The sequence below is a fragment of the Taudactylus pleione genome, unplaced genomic scaffold (genome assembly GCF_031769625.1).
Source record: "Taudactylus pleione unplaced genomic scaffold, aTauple2 ptg000093l, whole genome shotgun sequence".
In the NCBI taxonomy this organism is placed as follows: Eukaryota; Metazoa; Chordata; class Amphibia; order Anura; family Myobatrachidae; genus Taudactylus; species Taudactylus pleione.
Window position 1 is genome coordinate 40775919 of NW_028284495.1, and position 20753 is coordinate 40796671.

At 44.6% G+C, this 20753-nt stretch overlaps 1 protein-coding gene across 1 annotated transcript in view; it reads left to right on the forward strand.

Moving 5' to 3' along the window:
- IMPA2 (inositol monophosphatase 2) overlaps nucleotides 1-20753 on the forward strand; it is a 34910-nt gene that overhangs the window by 3286 nt on the left and 10871 nt on the right. The window contains exons 2-5 of the mRNA XM_088469709.1: nucleotides 874-1007; nucleotides 9406-9510; nucleotides 14285-14330; nucleotides 17052-17160. Coding sequence (XP_088325835.1) covers nucleotides 874-1007; nucleotides 9406-9510; nucleotides 14285-14330; nucleotides 17052-17160 — 394 coding nt within the window. The remainder of the gene's footprint in view (nucleotides 1-873; nucleotides 1008-9405; nucleotides 9511-14284; nucleotides 14331-17051; nucleotides 17161-20753) is intronic.

The following is a 20753-nucleotide window of genomic DNA, read 5'->3' on the forward strand; positions in this document are numbered from 1 at the left end:
TAATATAGAAGACCATTTTGCTTTTATCTTTTTTTTTTTTTTTTCTGAAGATTCCTGCTCCCTAGTTAAAACCAATGATATGTGAAGTATTCAATATTGACTCTGTTATTACGTAGGTCTGAGCTATTGCAGCATGAGGTTTCCTGGCTCTCCAGCTGCTGTTTAACAGCTTGCAGGATGCTCTAATACATCTGTCTGTCTCTACTGACAAGACATCACCATGTAATACACTCTTTGCTATATATTCAATTTATTCTGCAGTAGTTTGTTCTCATATTTTATCATATTTCTTCCTGCCTGCTGCACTGTCTTTATACACCTACAATACAACATACAGTCCCCCCCCCCCCCCCCCCTAGTTTCAGCTTCTAAAGAAACTCCTTTAACGCTGTCATTGTGATGAATTTGCTTATTTGTTACCTACTGTGTCACACAGATTAGTACATGCCTATTCCACTTAATTACTGAACCACCTTTTTTACAAACTGGTATTATTTTTTTGAACTATCGTGTGAAAATGAGCTTTAACTAGGGCAGTAATTTAGCATTGTTATGTAAATGAGGGAGATGTGTCAACTTCCAGGAAGTCAGTGTTGCGTATGTCGTTGTGTTGTTTAGCACTGATATTCAAAGTGGCTGCCTTGGAAAGTGTTGCATAGGTCTTGTGTTAGAGATGTGAAGTTGTTGCAATGTATTTCCCAGTAATACAAATCATCCATTTCTGTTTATTGGCTGTGTAAATGAAGCCAGCATGAGCATCCGTTACTTGTAAAATGCTTCCATTCTCTCTGCTTTCCTGTTACTTGTCTGCTTTCTCCACTGAGCTATGTGAGGGTACAAACCAACACTTACAGCAGTTTACTGTTCCCATAGGTGGTCAGAAAAGCTCTGACGGAGGAAAAGCGAGTGACCACTAAAACGTCTGTGGTGGACCTAGTGACTGAGACGGACAATTATGTGGAAGAGCTCATCATCTCTGCTCTGAGGGAAAAGTTTCCCTCTCATAGGTAACATAGCAGACATTATTTTATAAAATATGGGCACCCTTGGTCACTTTGATGGTTTCATATTTTTTTTTAAGGCCTTGAAATAAATTCCTGTACTATCCGGAGGTGTGCTGCAATTTACTAATGTAACTTCAGTATATTCTGTTGCGCTTTACAATTTTGCACATGATGTATTGAATTTTTATTTTTTTCTGCTAAATGTCACAAAGAAATTATTTTGCATGAAGGTTTAGAGGCTGATTCAGCATTTGTTGTAGAATGGGCATCAAACACTAAACATAAAAAGTGTACAGAAATATAGACTATAGCCGCCTATTTGCAGAGCTCGAGATTCATTCCGGCCAGCAACTGTAGCATTTGCATCTGTATTACAGCAGGAACGTGTTGCAGACACTTGCATACATCTTGTGATCATGTAGTAAACCATTTTCTTTTTGAAACTGCGTCTGCTATCAGTCATTAATTAAGCTACAAGAATTGCTATAATACAAAGCTGAACCACATCTTTCACTGGGTTCTGGATGAAAGGTTGACAGTGAAACTGTTGACTCCAGCTGGTCGACACTAAGTTGACAAATACAAAAGGTCGACATAAGAATGGTCAACACAAATAGTCGTTTAGGTTTGGCACTTACCCTGACAGTTATGGTTAGGCACTAAGGGGAAGGTTAGGGTGAAGATTAGGGTTAGAGAGGAAAAAAAAAAAAAAGTGATGACCATACCCATGTCGACCTTTTGTACCTGTTTACCCATTGACCGTTTGGTGTCGACCTATACACTGTCGGCTCTTTTATTGTCGATCATCCGGGTAAGGAATAAAGATTGATTGCACACACTTGCCAAAGCATTCTCTGGGCGGGATGTACTAAGTATCGCTTCCACAATGCGGTAATCCCCTCTGTCTTCGGGTACATACCCCGTTATGTACCAAGAATATCACAAAGGACCACTCTCCTGATAAGGGCTATCCTTTGCGATGCCTCGGGACAGAGAGACTGCTGGTTTTAACACCCAGAAGTGCCTCTGGTATCTTTCTGCACATGCGTAGAAGGCTGCGGGGGGTGATGAGAGGGATCAATCTGATCCCTCCCAAGGGGGAGCGTCCAGAAAAGAACTCCATAGGCGTCTATTGTATGAAGCATTCCGGTGCTTAGTACATTTGGGGAATGCGGTAAAAACATTTTCGCCTTTAGTACATCCCGCCCTCTATGACCGAGCGATGAAGAAAACACCAGTCATTGTCAGTGCAGTATTCACAATAGGTTTGCACCCGTCCCTACAAATAATATGGTTTTCCATGTTCGTATATACATCTTTTTCCCGATCTGCTTGTTTTCACATTTGCGCAAACACCCACTTTGCCTATTTCCCCTTTGTTCCACCTGTACAAGCATAGACGGGTATCAGTGGCAGAGTCACTCAAATCTGCAGTGTTCTGGGCATATGCAGTGCAAGATAAGCTACAGCCACTGGAGTAGTACTCACTCAGCTTCAGACCCTTCATGATTAAGGTTGTACCATGCAGAGGTTGTGGTAACTTTCTTTCACTTAGAGATGCAATAAAACACCCGAATTAACCAGTTTGGACAACTCCTCTTTCCAACATGTATTTGGATTAATATAGCACATGGATGTATTTGATAAAATGTAGCATTATTTACTAAACAGAGTCCCAGGCTTGGATCTGTGAAGAGGTTATCAGGGGTGTCAAACTCTGGCCATCCAGCAGCAGTAGAACTACATATCCCAGCATGCCCTGCCACAGTTTTAGCATGCCCTAATAGCAAAACTGTGGCAGTGCATGCTGGTATTATTATTATTATCATTTATTTATATGGCGCCACGTGTTCCGCAGCGCCTTACAAAGTACAAAAACAAATTGTATACAAGTGACTTACAGAACAATACAATACAGGACATGGATAATATATATTGCTACATTAGCGACCATATCACCCAGATAAGCAACAGAGCATAAGCAACCAAGTGTTAGGTGCCCTTGTGGTGAGTAAGAAGTAAATGACACTATAGTAAGGAGAAGCACAAGAGGGTAGATGGCCCTGCTCATGAGAGCTTACATTGTAAAAAGGTGAGGGAAGACAAACTGGGTTGACACAGATGGGGACGAAGGAGCATGTAGCAAGGAGTTAGAATGATAGCTGGAAGGCTTTGATGAAGTAGTGGGTCTTGAGAGCCCGTTTGAAGGATTGCAAACAGGTGGAGAGTCTGATGGGGAGTGGGAGAGAGTTCCAGAGGTGGGGAGCAGTGCGGGCAAAATCTTGGAGGCGGGAGTGGGAGGAAGTAATCAGCTGGCATGAAAGGCGGCGTGCATTAGTTGAGCGAAGAGGGCGGAGAGGAGCATGAAGGGAGATGAGATCAGAGATGTATATGGGAGAAGATTGGGTGAGGGCTTTGTGAGCGAGCGTGAGAACCTTAAATTGGGTTCTAAAAGGGAAGGTGAGCCAGTTTAGAGCTTGTAGGAGAGGGGAGGCAGATGTAGAGCGCTTGGAGAGGAAGATAAGCCGTGCAGCAGCATTAAGGATAGACTGGAGAGGAGAGAGATGGGATTTGGGGAGGCCAGATAGGAGGAGGTTACAATAGTCCAATCTGGAGATGACCAGTGAGTGTAGGAGGGTTTTAGTAGCATCCTGGGTGAGATAGGGTCTGATCTTAGAAATATTTTTGAGATGGAAACGACAGGACTGTGAAAGGTTCTGGATATGTGGTTTGAAGGAGAGGGATGAGTCCAGGATAACTCCAAGACAGCGCACCTTGGGACTAGATGAGATGGTTATTCCATCAATTGATAAAGAAATAGTGGGAAGTGAGGTGATGTGGCAGGGTGGGAAGATGATCAGCTCAGTCTTAGACATATTAAGTTTAAGAAATCGCTGGGACATCCAGGAAGAGACAGCAGAGAGAGACAGTTGGAGATACGAGTCAAAAGAGAGGGGGAGAGATCAGGGGAGGAAAGGTAGATTTGAGTATCAGCATAGAGATGATAATGGAGGTCAAAAGAGCTGATGAGTTCACCTAGAGAGGAAGTATAGAGGGAGAATAGGAGAGGACCAAGAACAGAACCTTGGGGAACACCTACTGTAAGAGGCTGTGGGGGGGAAGAGGAGTCGAGAGAGGAAACTGAGAAAGATCGGTCAGAGAGGTAGGATGACAGCCAGGAGAGGGCAGTTTCACGTAGACCAAGGGGGTGAAGGATATTCAGCAGGAGAGGGTGGTCCACAGTGTCAAAAGCAGCAGAGAGATCAAGGAGAATGAGAAGAGAGTAGTGGCCTTGGGATTTGGCAGCAAGGAGGTCATTGCTGACTTTTGTTAGGGCAGTTTCAGTGGAGTGGAGAGAACGGAAGCCAGACTGAAAAGGGTCAAGGAGGGAGTGGGAGGAAAGAAAAGTGGTAAGGCGGTTGTAGACAATCCGCTCAAGGAGTTTGGAGGCAAAGGGGAGGAGAGAGATGGGTCGGTAGTTAGAAAGAAGGTTAGGATCAAGGGTAGGTTTTTTAAGAATGCGGGAGACAAGGACATGTTTGAATGCAGAAGGAACAGTGCCTGATGAGAGGGAGAGGTTAATGAGGTGGGCAAGATGGGAGCAGGCAGAGAGAGAGAGGAAGCGGAGGAGGCGGGAGGTGATGGGATCAAGGGGGGGGGGTGGAAGGGGGGAGGACTGGATGAGGGCCGTGACTTCCTCTCCAGATACAGGGGAGAAGGATGTTAGAGTTGGTAAAGTTGATGGGGAGGGGTGATTTGGGAAAGGAGGTGGAGAGCTGGGGGACTGGTTGGATATGATGTCCTGACGTATGGAATCAATTTTAGATGTAAAGTAGGTAGCAAAGTCAAGGGCAGTGAGCAAGGAGGGGAGACGAGGAGGGGGTGGGCGAAGGAGGGAGTTGAAAGTAGTGAAGAGACGCTGGGGATTAGAGGACTGAGAGGAGATGAGGTTCTTAAAGTATGACTGTTTAGAGAGGGAGAGTGCAGCACTATAGGATGAGAGCATAAATTTGAAATGGAGAAAAACTGCCTTAGAGCATGATCTTCTCCACTGTCGCTCGGCAGTTCGAGAACACTTTTGCAGGTATCTGGTGCATTTGGAATGCCAGGGTTGAGGAGTAGATCTGCGAGTGTGAATAGTGATCGCTGGGGCAACAGAGTCCAGAGCAGAAGTAAGGGAGGCATTGTATAGGGAAGTGGCTTGTTCAGGGCAGGAGAGAGAGAGGATAGGGGAGAGAAGTGAGTCAAGCAGGGAAGAAAAGGAACCTGTGTCGATAGCGTCAATGTTACGCTTAGTAATGGAGGCTTTTGGAGGTAGGGGAGGGGAAGGAGAGAGGGACAGGTTAAAAGAGAGAAGGTGATGGTCAGAAAGAGGGAATGGGGAATTGAGGTGGTCAGAAATATCACAACTGTGTGTGAAGACCAGATCAAGCACATGGCCACTCAAATGGGAGGGTGAGGAGGTCCATTGGGAGAGACCAAGTGACGATGTGAGGGAGAGGAGTTTGGAGGCAGAGTATTCTGTGGGGATATCAATTGGAATATTGAAGTCACCTAGGATAATGGAGGGAAGGTCTGAGGAGAGAAAGTGAGGGAGCCAGGAAGCAAAGTTGTCAAGGAACTTGGAGGGAGCGCCAGGGGGACGGTAAATGACAGCTACTTGGAGGTGTACTGGGTGGAAGAGGCGTATAGCATGGACTTCAAATGAAGAGAATGTGAGGGATGGTTCAGAGGGAATGGGTTGGTATGAGTAACCAGGGGATAGAAGGACCCCAACACCACCACCATGGCGACCCCCAGGTCGTGGGGTGTGGGAAAAGGTGAGGCCCCCAGAGGAGAGAGCTGCAGGAGAAGCGGTGTCAGAGGGTGAAATCCAGGTTTCAGTAATAGCTAGGAGATTCAGGGAGTTGGAGATGAAAAGGTCATGGGTCGGGACCAGTTTATTACAGACTGACCTGGCATTCCAGAGGGCACAGGATAGAGGGACAGAGTTTGTTGGAGAGATTTGAATGAGATTATCAGGGTTGCTGTAGCGTGGGGGTGAGATTAATTTGGGGGACCGAGCTGAATAGAGTGTAGCAATGGTGCGGACTCCAGTGCTAGAAGGGGAGCCAGTAGAAGGTGGGCAGAAAGGGAAATTACTGATGTGTGGATGGATGTGGGGTAAAGTGACATGGAGAGGGGAGTGGGAGGAGGGATTAGCAGTGAGGTTGTAGGACCCCTGTGGAGTATAAGAGAATGAAAGTGGAGTAATGGGAGAAGATGGGGAGGAAGGTAAACAGAGGAGAGGAGATGGAAGAGACAAGGGGGAAAGGATAAAGGTGGAAGCAAGGGGCAGAACAAAAGATTAGGTATGTGTAGTTCCACTGCAGCTGGATGACCTGAGTTTGACACCACTGAGTTACATGAACCATCAGACCCCTACCCCTATTTAATGATTTTTACACTTTTTACATCATTATTTTATTTTTTCCAGTGTGTGTCTGGCAGCATTATTTTTCAGTTACTGACTTATAGATATTTTACCGATAAAGGTTAAAGCCATGTTTCTCACACTAGGGGGACGAGAGGGCAAAATGCAACATCCGAACCTGGTCACTGACTTTCACTGCTTTTTTATTATTTTTTTATTGATGGTGGCAGCCATGGCTTGCTTGTAGCTGACTTTGTTTTACTCCTAGTAATTATATTATTCCTACCCTGAACACTGAGAACACAACAATATACTTGAAATTATAGTGTATGATAGGTAAATATTTATTTTCCTTTAATCTGCAGCAAGTGGGTGTGACATTGCAGAGTATTGTCACCACAGGCGCACAAGGACTACTTTCGGGTGGATTGGGCTTGGCCTAATTTGGCCCTTTCCTCTGTTCATTGTTGTTGTGGAGTATGGCTTCTGGTCCATCTGATTTTCCTGAAGAGAGAATTCCTATTACTGACTTTGTGCAATGAAAGTATAGTTTTGCTGAGTTGAATGTGGAAAAAGTCTGCACAGTGTATTGGGTTGCACACACTTATAATTATCATGGTTTATAGAACAACCAGTGTCGTTTTAGTTACTAGTACACATTATTTTCATGGAAATTATAATTATTATTATTTTTATTTTTTTTACTAGCAGATATTGTAGCTGTTGAACTGAAATAATCCTGTTGTAGTATTTAAAACCACACTCTGTGTGTGTGTATATATAATAAAAAAATATATATAAATATACTTTTTTTTTTTTTCTTCAAATATGTAAAATTAAAAAAGTGGCTGCTTCATTATTATGGATGACCATTCATAGTTTGCAATCATCAATGGGTAACTGCTGATGGTTTTAGCAGAGACAACGGTTCTCCACCAGTGATGGACGAGTGGGAGCCAATGTTTTTTTTTTTTTTTCCTTGATGAGACGAAGCTCAGACCCCCCCTTCCCCCCTCTCGGTGGACTCTAAACTCCGCCCCCATTTTAGATTTGTCCACCATGCCCCCAGAAGTGGTGCTCATCGAGGGGTGCAAAACATTGATGCTTCACTATAGATGGTTTTTGTGCCATCGATAGTAATCACAAGTGGACCCATCGATGATAGCCATCAATGGACAACTCATCGATGGTCATCCCTAGCATTTTAAATTACACTTTGTGTTCATTCTAGCACCATGCACCTGTCACAATCCGTGCAGTTCCCGTTTCCTTCCTGGAGTGAATCTCTGTTTTGATGCTTCTAGCACACTCAGCTAATGCAACACACTGCTGCGATACAGACACCCCAGGCAGGAAGAGGAACTGCACGGGTTGTGACAGGTGCAGGGTGCTAGAATGAAGTCTACACTTGGTACTACATCATCAGCACAGCTGGCAGTCTTTAATATTGTTTGTACTAACAAAAACTCCACAAGAAGGTGCTAAACCTAATATTGCAGCTATAGTACTGGTGACTTATAAATTCATGTATTTTCCAAAACTACACACTCCAGAGAATACATCTCAAGGATTTCAAAAGAAATGTAAAAAAAAGCACCATTCATTAAAGAGAATTGTTTCTGCTTAATTAACTTGCACTACCCTGTATATAACAGGTAAGCTGCAAAATATAGATAATACAGATGTAGGACATGTCATATTGTTTTTAGCACATGTGCTACGTTTAAGGTAGAGATGAGTGGTTCGGTTTTGGCTCGGATCTTCTCGCCAAGTTCGCATCTCAGAACGAGGCAAAACCTCCTCTATGCCTGTGAAAGATGATGTTTTGCTTCGTTCGTCCGAACTTGGTGGGAACCCAACTGCTCATCTGTACTTTAAGGAAACGCATCAAAATCAAAACCTGATTATAAACACCTGATGTCCTGGGCAAGATGCTGTTTAGTCCCCCTTTTTCCCTCCATATAAAAATGGGTTCAGGTTTGTCCACTGGGGCCCTAGGTGTGAGCCTAGGTTAGATAATGGATGATCATACTCTGATCACATTAAAATCTGGGGGTATATTAACTGGTGACTTTTTAAAGCTGCCGATTATTGGCGATTTTGCTGATGGGATTTAAAATCGCAATAATATTGGATATAAAACATGACTGGTTTTGCATCAATAATTATTGCAGTTTTGTCACCCGGTAAGAACTGACATGAATTTGTAACTTTGAAAAGTGGATGCTTAGTAAATATACCATCAGGTGACCGTGTTCCCCAAAACGTAGTCATTTTTGCTTAGTCATGCTTGACTGCCTGGGCTGGCCTCCACTATAACAGGTAGCATACGAGCACAGAGTATCCCTGGTACACTAAACAGCAGAAAACCAGCCCCAGGCTGCTCAGCATCAGGCATCAGGTTTTGGGTTTTTTATTTCCCTCTTTGGTATCATGGGCAGGGGTATGTGCTGCCTCTTCCTGCTACTTCTATAATGGCACTTTCAACATTGCACAGTGTCATTGTCACAAGAAGTGGCTTGTGGCACCAGCTTCAAATTGGTCACTGTTAGTGGTTAATTAGAAGCCTGCGGTGCCAGCACTTAGGTCAAAAGACACCAAACACCACTATTGAACTATTACTAGTTCCCACTACAACTTAAGACTTTTCAGATGTAGAAATGAACCCTTAGATTCTGGCACTGGGGCAGACACATGACAAAGGATAATTTTTCCAAACCTGCACAGTTACAGCCCCCTGTCCTCAGTTCACATATTTATCTGCTAGACTTTGAGCCAGGATATCTCATCACTTATGTTGGGTATAAAGTATAGGTAGTTGTACACTAAGCTAATAAGCTTTGGAGGCTCATTATAAAGGTGTAGCATAAAATAAACAAATAAAAACCTGTTACATTTATAGCAAAATGTAATGTTGTCTTACTATATGCAAACAATACTTTGTGGTTACCAAGGTGTTTTAATTGGATCATTTATTTCAATGTTTAGATTTATTGGTGAAGAATCTACCTCGGCAGGTTCCAAATGTGTCTTAACAGACAGCCCAACCTGGATCATAGACCCTATAGATGGAACCTGTAACTTTGTACACAGGTATGTGGTTTGCCCTTCCTGATAAGCATTTATTATATGTATAGGTAGTGCAGCATACCATTTCAGTTCGTTTCCTGGCGGTTTTGGTAAAATTTCCTTTGGATTTCTAAATTCAGAATTACATCACCCAGCTGTTTAAAAACACCTTCAGCTCAACTTACCAGTGGTGCATTCTATATAATCCACTTTTGTTAAATAAAGTACCTAATATATAGAATGTTATATCACAATGCTTAAGCATGAATGCAGTGTTTTATGTTTATAGAAAACATTGCAAAATTTGAAATAAATTAAGGGAAAAAAATATTTACCTACACAAATGCATTTGAATTTAATCTTTTCATGTTTACAGGGCCACTAAACCTGCATTTCAATTTGATCTAATGTATTAAGGCATCTAATACAGGAGTCATCAGCCTCAGTCCTCAAGTTTTCCTAATACCCCTTTTACACCGGAGCTAAAACCCGGGTTTTTGAAGGGTTAACCCGGGCAGCTCCCTGGTGTAAAAGGGGAGAGAGTTGGATCGCCGGGTCGAGTGACCCGGCAATCCAACCCAGGTAACTAGCAGGGTTTTTACACGGGCGTAGCCCGTGAAACCCTGCTGCGAGAACAGCGCACTCCGGGTCACGATGGTCCGGCTTCAGTGGCGCTTGGAGATGACGTCATCTCCAAGCGATCACTTTCACTCCGCAAAAGCCCGACTGCGGTGTGAGCGGCGCTGACTTGGGAATATCCCGAGTCGGCGCCGGCAACATTCCGAGTCTGATCCGGGTTTTAGGTGAAAAAGGGGTATAACATCACGGTTTCAGGATTTCTATCTGTGAAGCAAGAGGGAGAATTGCTGACCCAGCAAAATGGAGGAGCTCACCTGTGCATGATTAACTAAATCCACAAAACCTGACATGTTGGTGGTACTTGAGGACTGAGATTACCTGCTGTAATAAATTAGCACTATATATTTAATATGCAAATTTTACAATACTTCAGAGATTCAGATATTGAGTTCTTTACTAATGTATATAGCATTCTTCTCAAACGCCATAAAAGTGAGGCTTTAAGGGGCCAATTTATTTGTGATGCTGGCGGTGTGCTGCCTGAATAGGCTTCCCATATTATCCTTTTAATTTGGACACATGTGAATTACACAGATTCTGTGGCTGATTAAAACCAAGTGAAATGGAGACTTGAAGTCAGCCAGCCCCAGAATCTGTATAATTCTTGTGTCCTGAATTAAAGGGATGATGTGGGTAAGCTTGGAACACATTGCGACTGCAACGTTGCTAATATACCTTGCACAAAAAGAGCAATGTTGCTCTCCCATAATTAACCATGAAGTACGCATATATATATATAATATAGCGTGGATAAATGAACCTACTACTTATACCCCCTTTCAGACCTACGCCCCAGCAAATACACGGCTCTGAAAAGTGTTTTTTAACACTGGTGTAACCCGGGTCTCTGCTCTAAGAACCCCTTTCACGCTACACTGCGGAGCTGTGTATTTGAAAAGTTGACCCCTTTCACACACAAGCTGTGTCTGCCCTGGCATGGCTGCTCTCATGACACACACACACACACACACACACCCACACCCCCCCCCCCAAAGTAAACCGCTCGGCGCCCAATGTGAGCAGTGCCTGTGCTGGGGAGGCGAGGTGCTCGAGGCAGCAGCGTGTAGGTGAGGTGGAGAGCGGACAGGGAATCGCTGGGCGAGGAGTTCTGCTAGTACAGGGCTGAACTTTGTTTCTCTCTCTCTGGCCACTGCGCTCTCTGATTGGCTCAGGCTCTGACAGCTGTTGTAGGGAGGTAGCCCAGAGCAGCTAATTGACTCTTTCTAGGGTCTAATAACCTGGGTCACACGTTTCAGACATGAGCCAGGGCACTGACCCAGCAATAACCCTGGTCGATTGAAAGGGCATGGGACTGGGATGGTCGACCCAGGTCTGACCCTTTCAGACATAAGCTGAACCTGTGTTGTTTTGCTCTGTCCCAGCAAAATCCCAGAATTCTTCTTCCTCTGCTAGGGGGCACAGGATGATACTGGATATAGCCTAGAGAGGAGAGTCTGGGTACCAAATAGCCAATGAAATTGCCCACAAGCCCAGGCTCCTCTCCTCTAGACCCCGCCCCCAGCCAGAGGCCATCAGTTCGAGTTTGGTGCCAGCAGGAGATGGGCACCATTCTCAGTTTGGGGCTGTGTTAGATGTGTTCCACCCCCCCCCCCCCCCCCTATTTTATTTATATTATTTAGGCTTTATTTTTTTACTAAGAGTGGGAAGTGTAAAGCATCCTATAGAATGCCCCCACTGTCCAGCACTGGCGACTGGGCCAGTGACTTCGGCCGTGGACTCCAGAACATCCGGAGTCACAAGCTGCAGCCAGTGCTCACCGGGGACACAGGTAAGACTGCTCCCTGCGGGTTTGCGGCTCTTACCGGTGGAGCAGAAGACCTCCGGTGGTGCTGATAGTGGGGCTACCGGTGTCCCGTGCTTCCCACTAGACCACCAGGGATAGTTTTATGGAACATGGGCGGCTTAGTAGCAGTGGTGGCCTTCCTGCTATTTTTTCGGCTGGTTTGTTGAGCTTCTTAGCCCACTTTCTGCTGTGTGTGTGTGTGTGTGTGTGTGTGTGTGCGCGCTTTAAGGAGGTAGGTGCTACAGTATTGCGCACTTGTAAAAAGTATCTTAGTATAATTTTTTAGGATCTGGAGCACGATGGCATTGTGTCTGTTGCTTTGGGGCATTACAACAGGTGTCTTCATCTACGGATTCTAGCCAAGTATCGACTTCGGCATCAAGGCTCACTCTGGTAATGTCACAATTTGTAGACCGCATGACCGTTCCAGTTGGTATTAGGAGAGCCAGCTTTCCATCAACTTCCTGAAACTTTGTGCCGTGTACAGGGCTCTGTGTCAGGCACGCCACCTCCTTCAGAGACGTCCGGTGAAGGTACAGTTGGACAATGCATCCATGGTGGCCTACATAAACCACCAAGTTGGCACTCGCAGTCACGGAGCCATGCAGGAAGTCAGCCGAATACTTCGTTGGACAGAACGTCCTCTTCCAGCACTATCTGCTGTCTTCATCCCAGATGTACAGAATTGGGAAGCGGACTTCCTAAGTAGTCAGGACATCCATGCATGCCAGTGGGCGCTGCATCCAGATATCTTCCAGCTGTTAGTCTGTCGTTGGGACCTGCCAACATTGACATTATGGCATCTCGTTACAACCATCAGCTTCCAAGATATTACTCCCACACCAGGGATCCAGACGCTCTCCTGGTAGATGCACTAGCGGTTCCTTGGACCTTCCCTCTGATTTATGTCTTCCCTCCAGTCTCAATGGTTTCTCGGATTCTCTGAGTGTTAGGTTTAGGCAGCATAGCGGGGTTAGGCACCCCTAGCAGGGCGGTTAGGGTTAAGCACCACTGGAGGGGATATGGTTAGGCATTAAGGGGGGAGAGTTAGGTTTAGGCACTAAGTCTCCCCCCTTCGTGCCTAAACCTAACGGGGGTGGTTAGGGTGTGGGGAGGGGAGGGTTAAGGTTAGGCTACAAGAAGGGAGGGTTAGTTTACTTACACGACCCCTGATGGGATACTGACCATCAGGATGCCGCTGTCAGTATTTTGACAGGAGGCATCCCGACTGCCATTATTACATACCCATTCCAGTAGGGAATATTGCAATAATGCTATAATAGGGGAATATGCAATATTTGCTACATTGTTTCTGATACTGACTTGATGTCATCACAGATGTGTCTTGTGTTGCCATTAATGTGGTCTTGATCAGTATTATTGACCAAATATATGTATACTAGTAGAGACCGGTCACACGTTTGGGTCAGCTCAGTGTCCCCCCTGCTCTGCCTATGCTTTGTCTATCCGTGCCCCCAATGCACATCTTTCAATGCACATACAAGAGGCATTGCTATACTGTGACCAGGCAATTCCCCTGGGGATGCCAACTTCTTCCTTTTAGTGAAGGCAAATATGATTTACACCGATTCTGTGACTGATCGGGACAAGAGGGTGATTCAGTTCAATGTGATGTGCTGGGAATATAGATCCGTGATGTGATTTTGCGGGTAAAAGTCATCTCTGCATTGACTGGAGCCCCAAGAAGCAGTGTAGGGCTGCCCGAAAGACAGAATAGCGGCTGCAGTCTAGCAGTCCCAGGGGGAGGAGACTCCTCCCCCTGGCGATGGCTGTCCTGTGCGTGACTGGCAGGTGGCGCTTCCAATGGAAGCGCCACTGGGGCAGCTGCAGCCCCTAGGTAAAATCCGCCACTGCCTTTAACATTCAATATTTTGCTTTAGGCCACTAAGCATCTTCTAATACTGTTCTGTTATGTGATTTCCCCACATTTTCATTCACTTCTCCTTGATGGCACATTGTAGAATTAACGTGTGATATTGTCACAATCCCTAGGTATAGCCATTTAAAATTGAATTGTGAGCTTCATGAAAATTAGTTGTGATGTGTTTTATGTTGCGAATTTGCGCTCCCAAATTCCTGCTGAATTATTCGCCAAAAGTGAGATGATCACTCCAAGTTTTCATGTTGTCATTTCACCTCGTCCCTCTCTACCAGCCACACAACACATGTAATTCGTGATGTATCCCTTATTAAATGGATGAGCTAGCAACCGTACTTGCAGCATTTTTATTGTCTAATGCCCTAAAATGACACCTTCACATGAAAATGGTTATAATGTTGTATCTCTTAAGTGGAAATGCCTGTAAACTAAGATGAGGTTCTTTGTTTCCACAGATTTCCTCCAGTGGCGGTCAGCATTGGATTTGCTGTCAATCGAGAGGTATAATCAGTGTTCTGTAAGTTGGTAACCTGAGATTCCTAATGGTATCTCATAGGGGAAGAGAAAGAGGTTGCTTCCCTTTAAGGGGCCTATTTATCATCACTTAATTTTTACAATTGCAGGTGAAAATGTTCATTTTCACTTGCTTTTGTAAAAATTAAGTGTTCAGACCATTCATCAAGAAGGTAAAGCAGGAGATATCACAGATATCTCTTGCTTACCTTTCTCTCGCAGAATGGCCCACTGTCCCCATACACTAGTATGGGGACAGATTCATCAAGCTCCGAAAATATAATTTTTTACGACCTTGTTTACGGTAGCATTCGCCATCCTCAGATGGGGTTAGCTACCGCTACCCGCTCCTTCCCTCCTATGGGAAGGAGTCCCGGGTCGTGAAGAGGGATCCTTTTGGATCCCATCACCCCTGTCCGGCTCCTTCTGCCGGACGTCGGGGCTCTTGTGCGCATGCGCGACCTGTAGGTCACGCATGCGCACTGCTCTCGCGAGCAGTGAAAACATTCACTGCTCTGAAAGGATCAGTGAAGTTGTTCGCTGGGACAGCTGATTATCAGATCAGCTGTCTCTGCGCCGCAGCAATGATGAATTGCTCCGGCGTCTGCGGCGAGTCAGTGTGTTAATTATTGAGGACAGTTCGGACCTCGATAATTAACATCATGAATAAGCCCATAACTCTTATTAAAAGGAACATTATCGCCAGAATAATATACTTTACCATTAAGCACATTTATACCCAATTATTACCTATTCTGCCTAATATTCTTTGCTCATAATTTCCCATATCTTTCTCGCAACACTCCATGGCAGTCTTAGGGTATGAGAGATTTCACAAATAAGTCCACCCTCATTTTGTAGCTTTATTGCTCACTTATGCTGTAGAAATCAGATGGGAACAGTATGGAAAACAAACTGCTAAACCTAATCTGTGTAAATATCTTGGATCTGCAAAAAAACCCCCATAATTTTTAATTGAAAGAGAACGTGGGATGATTTCGGGAAAAAAAAACATTAGTTCTTCCATTTGAACACTTAAAGTTACTCTTTAGCGATTTGATTCCATTTGCATTACGGTATTTTAGTTTTACCCATGCACAGAATAAACCTATATACTTAATTTGGTTCTTGCTTGTTTATAGACCATTTTCAAATTCACTCACTCTTGTGTTTTTGACTATAGGCAAAGAAAGTAGCCCCTTACTGCGCTAACATGCTAGCATCCCATACCATGTGTATTTCTTTTCTGATCTAATTCTTACTTCCTTAAAAAGTCACGCTTCCAAACACCATCTGATACCCAGATCTGTCTAAATATTGGATGATAGATCTTTGTCTGATCTAAAATCAGATTATTTTATATTCTGGATGACTAGTGCTGCCAATACATGCTCATATAGAAGTCTTGTACACGTATTTCAGTGGCGAGCCAATTTGGTTAAAGTTGAACAAATTCGCTGACTAGATCTACCTGTGTGGCAGCAGGTTTTGAGCTTGTGTATACTCCATGATTGAAGTAAAATGGTACAACACTACCTTGAAACTGGAGTTTACCCTCTAAAGGTTGCTAAATATAATTTAATAGTAAAGATCTCTGTGCCGAAACTAATGGTGCATATACACTGTACGATCTGTACCAGCAGTGACTTGAAAGAGATCTTTTAGTGAGTCATCCTGCCACATCTCTGAACAGGCAAAGTTGGCAATATCGTCCAAGTTGGCCTGCATGCATGGACGATGAAAGATATCTTTATCGTCCATGCGGAAACGCGTATCATTGGTCGTTGTCAGGTTGGTGACTGCAAAAAAGTGAACGATATAAATGATAACGTTCATGAAAGTCGTACCGTCTGTACGCTCCATAAGAGATCGTGTAACATCCTGCAGTGATTGCTTTGTGTGACTGTGTTGCTGGATACTGTATTTTATAATGAAGGGATATTTTTACATTTTGCTACAATGATATTGAGCAGTTGCTGAATAATGCTGACTGCATGTTGTAGAGCACAGGCTCTCAAACTCTGCCCTCAGAACCCCAAACAGTGCATGTTTTGCAGGTCTCCTCACATAATTACTAGTGAAATAGTTAGCTGTACCTGTGGATCTTTTAAAACATGTCATGAGTAATGAATACACCTGTGCACCTGCTGGGTGACCTGGATAAGTGAACTGTGTGGGGTCCTGAGGACCGAGTTTGAGAACCACTGTTGTAGTCTTCTGCATATGCACAAGACATAGCAAGCTTGTACTTCTGTGCCTTGTTTGTTACTACATGTAAGTTCTATTCCTATAACCTGTTGATTTTATTGACCTGCTATGTTTAACATTGTTCTTTTTTTCTCTGCTTTGATTGTGCTGAGCCCCATGCAAAACTTTATACATAGAAATATGAAAAGTGCTTTTATTCACTGGCTTGTACATGCACTTTCACTAAAAAAAATGCCATATTGTGCTTTTCAGCAAAACCTTTATTATATAGAAAGAATAACTTCTTTCCCTTGCATTGAATACAACACAGAACTGCTTTCATTGTAAGTGTGTGTGAACAGGCTGGGTGCTATAAAAGCGTTGCTGAGAAACGTCAGATAATTCATGTATTAAAAGTAGCTGGAGGCGTCTGAAGGCTAAGCATTCTTTACGTTAGTTTTAAGAGGGTGATTAGTACTTTATTGGTGTTAGCAGCAAACATGCTTTGTTTCTTCTTTATAGCTGGAATTTGGTGTAATATACCATTGTACTGATGAAAAAATGTACACTGGAAGAAGAGGACGGGGGGCATTTTGTAACCAGGAAAGGCTTCATGTAACAAAAGGAACAGGTCAGTATTGGTTTGATTATGGGCATTAAATAGTAGATTTTTCTTCCTATGGTATCCTGGGGACAGAGGCGGTTTTAGACATCATCGGGCCCTAAGCAAGACACCGATTTGTGGCCCCCCCTATTCAGCCAGAAACCTACTCTGGGTCCAGCACTGATGGAGCCCCAGCCTCGTCCCACCTTTACGGTACAAATCCATTATGGGCAGTGCTGTGTGTCTCCTCCTTACCATGGTATGGCTGTGCAGCTGTACAGGGATACATGCAGAGGATGTCACTGTCCCTGGCTGTTTCATCACTCAGGCAGGCTCCTCAGCATTATTACAGAGAGCAAAGCGCCATCTGATTTCTACCAAAATGTGTGGCGCCAAACGCAATGAGTCAGCGCAAAAAACATTATGGAGGCAGCCACACTGCAGTGTCGCTGAACTAAAGGGAGATGATTGAACATCACCCTTCATATTATCCAGGCACAGAACTTCAAACATGGCTCCTGGAGGCAAGATCCCACAAGCTCCTCCCCCTATCATCATGGGTGACATGATTTTTCCAACCTGACAATAAGATTCCTCACACTCAAAAATATATTTGTTTTTCTTGTTTAGAAAATAATGTTACCTTTAATGCTCATATATCGGTACACAGACTATAGCTTAAATGACAAAACAATTACAGTTCGCAAATGCCAGTTAAAACAATTTTGAATGGTTACACTTCAGTAAAAATAATGATCGCTTACTGTGCCTCATTTTAAAGCCATCTGCATACCTCCCAACTTTGCTTGCTGTGCAGTGTGCATGGAAGACTCTGAAAAACGGGTGGGGCCTCGGAAAAGGGGCGGAGCCTAGCAGCAAGTTTTAGACCAGAGGGAATGGGGCAGGGAGCCCTACGAACACTGTAGGAGGTGGGGACACAGGCTGGGCATAGCACACAGTCATAGTGCAGCGTGCGTGCCCTGTATTAACTGTATTACAGTTACTGTATAGCCGACGCTGATTAACTAAAGCTGCATGCAGCGGCGTCCCCCTCCCTAACTGTGTCCCTGGACTGACAGGCAGAGAGTGTTGCCCGGACGCTCTAATTGTGTTATACACACATTTAGAAGGACCAGAAGCAATCTTTTGTTTACAGCCCTGCCATCGGGAATGTGTGTGTGTGTGCGTAGCGCACGTTGGCAGCCCTCATTGCAGGAAAGATGTACCAGCCCACCCCTGCTGCTTCCCACACAGAAAATAGCTGCCCCCCTATCTGTTCCCCTGCAGGCTGCCACTGGGTGCTCCACTGTGATCATAGTACGGGGGTAGTGCTTCTGCTTCCCCAACCCCCTCCTAGATACTGTTTGCACCCGCACACCCTCGGGAATGCAGGAGACGGCACGCAGCAGCTGTCTAATCACAGCCTGCAGGGAGTATTCAGCCAGCTCAGCACTCTGAAAGTTTAGGTGGAGCTCGCGTCCACCATTATTCATCCCGGTGGGCGGGCCCTAGGCAGCCGCTTAGGTTGCCTAGCGGTAAATAACGCTACTGCATGGGGATGCAGGAGCAGGTATGTGATTGCTGGCCACCAGAAACAATATGTTGACATTCTAACGTGTCAACATTTCACTAGTGTGTACATGATGAATGTCGACGACATACTACAACTGGTATCTTCCTGCTTATAGCCAGAGAGAAGCAAATAATAATAGACCCCTTATTTGGAACATAATGGAGCGTACACACGGTCAGATTTGTCAGACTTGTCAGATTTGTCAGATGAACGATTAAATGATCTGAACGATTTGAACGATTTTACCAAAGTTTTGAACGATTTGAACGATTGAACGATTTTTGACTGCATTAAAATGAATGGAATCGTCCAAGTCTGACTGCAAACCCATCAGATGTCAGATATCGTTATCTGACAAACGGGAACGCGCATCGTTGATCGTCCATCGTTCAGGCATGTCAGATATGAACGATTTACCTTCAGATATGAACGACTGAACGATTTTTAAATCGTTATCGTTCATATCTGAAGGAAAAATCTGATCGTGTGTATGCACCATTAGTCATCAATTGTTGTGTACCTACCTGAGCTCCTGCAGTGGTATATTGATATGAGAGTACTAGAAGTTGAGCTCTGCACATGTAGAGACTGATTCTGAATTTGGAGCAAAGCTAAAAAGAAGTAACCTTGCACTTTGGGAAAACCATATTGCACTGCAGATCAGGGCAAATTTAAAACGTGCAAATCAATGTAAAAATCAAGTGTCCAGTATGTGTGAGTTGGACAGTTAGTACTCAGCCTGCATGCCAAAGTCAGCCCCATTTTGCTTAATGATTAACATAGTTAAATGTAATAAGGATATGAATGTGGGAATAACTTGTGCAGGATGGTCTGTGTGCTATTTGTTATGTACCACCTCTCCAGCCCACCGTGCCAGCCTCTGTCCAGGAGCCACCTTGGGTGTCGTCCTTATCCCAGGTTATGACACAGCTAGTGGACCGCTTATCAGCCCCCACGCTGTCTCCCACCATGGGGTACCCACAGTTATTATGGCCTACTATGTCAGTACCCCCTATGCATCCTCCTTGGATGGATGTTTTTGCCCACCTAGTTCAGAATATGGTTCAAACGTTTGCCGCCTATCAGCAAATGCTACAGGCAGACAAACCGTTAGCTGCCAAAGCACATAGGCGCTCTGTATCATCTGCTCAGTCCGCCCAGCTTTCGGATTCTGATGCATCATCTGAGGAGGCAGATGATGCACATGGTTCTCTCGACGAGTCGCCCTTGGGTGAGGAAGAACGTCATTCAACAGTGGATGTCCCTTCTTTAGTGAGTGTGGTTAAATTGATCCTGAATATAAAGGATGATGAACCGGAGCCTAATCCTAAAATCCAATGCTTAAACGTCAAAAGGGGGTTAAGGCTGAATTCCCTCAATCATACCAGCTCACTGAGCTCATGGGGAAAGCTTTGGGTACTCCTGACAAATGGTTACAGATCCCAAAAAGACTAGCTGTTTTTTGACCCTCTACCTACTGGCGAGTGTACTAAGTGGGAAGTCCCTCCTACTGTTGATTTACATGTGGCACGCTTGGTCAGAAGCTCTACGCTGCCTTTACCATCTACATCCTCCTTTTAAGGATGCTACAGATAGGAAACTTGTCTCAAGTCAGTCTACTGTCTTTCTGGCGCTATTACTCGGCCGGCTATGGCCGCGACCTGGGTAGCTAAGGCTAGCGAAGGATGGACAGAGGTACTGGATGATGGCCTCCATCAGACGCTACTAGGGAACAACTGGCCTACATCTCCAATATTGAGGAAGCGGAGAAGCTGCGTTGCATACTGGACTCCTTGCCTCTAAGGAGGAATCCAAGGAGGCCCTCTAATCCTTACCCTTCTTTGGAGACAGGCTACTCTGTGCAGAGTTGGACAAAATCATGGCTGCCATGGCAGCATCAAAATCTGCTTTTCTGCCGTCAGCAGCTACCCCTACACATATGCCGTCCTCCTTTCGGTCCTTTTGCCCTCAGGGTAAGGCAAAATGACAGTCCTTTCCCAGGCAGCCTAGTTTTCGCAAGATCACCAAGCCGCAATCCAAGCAGCTT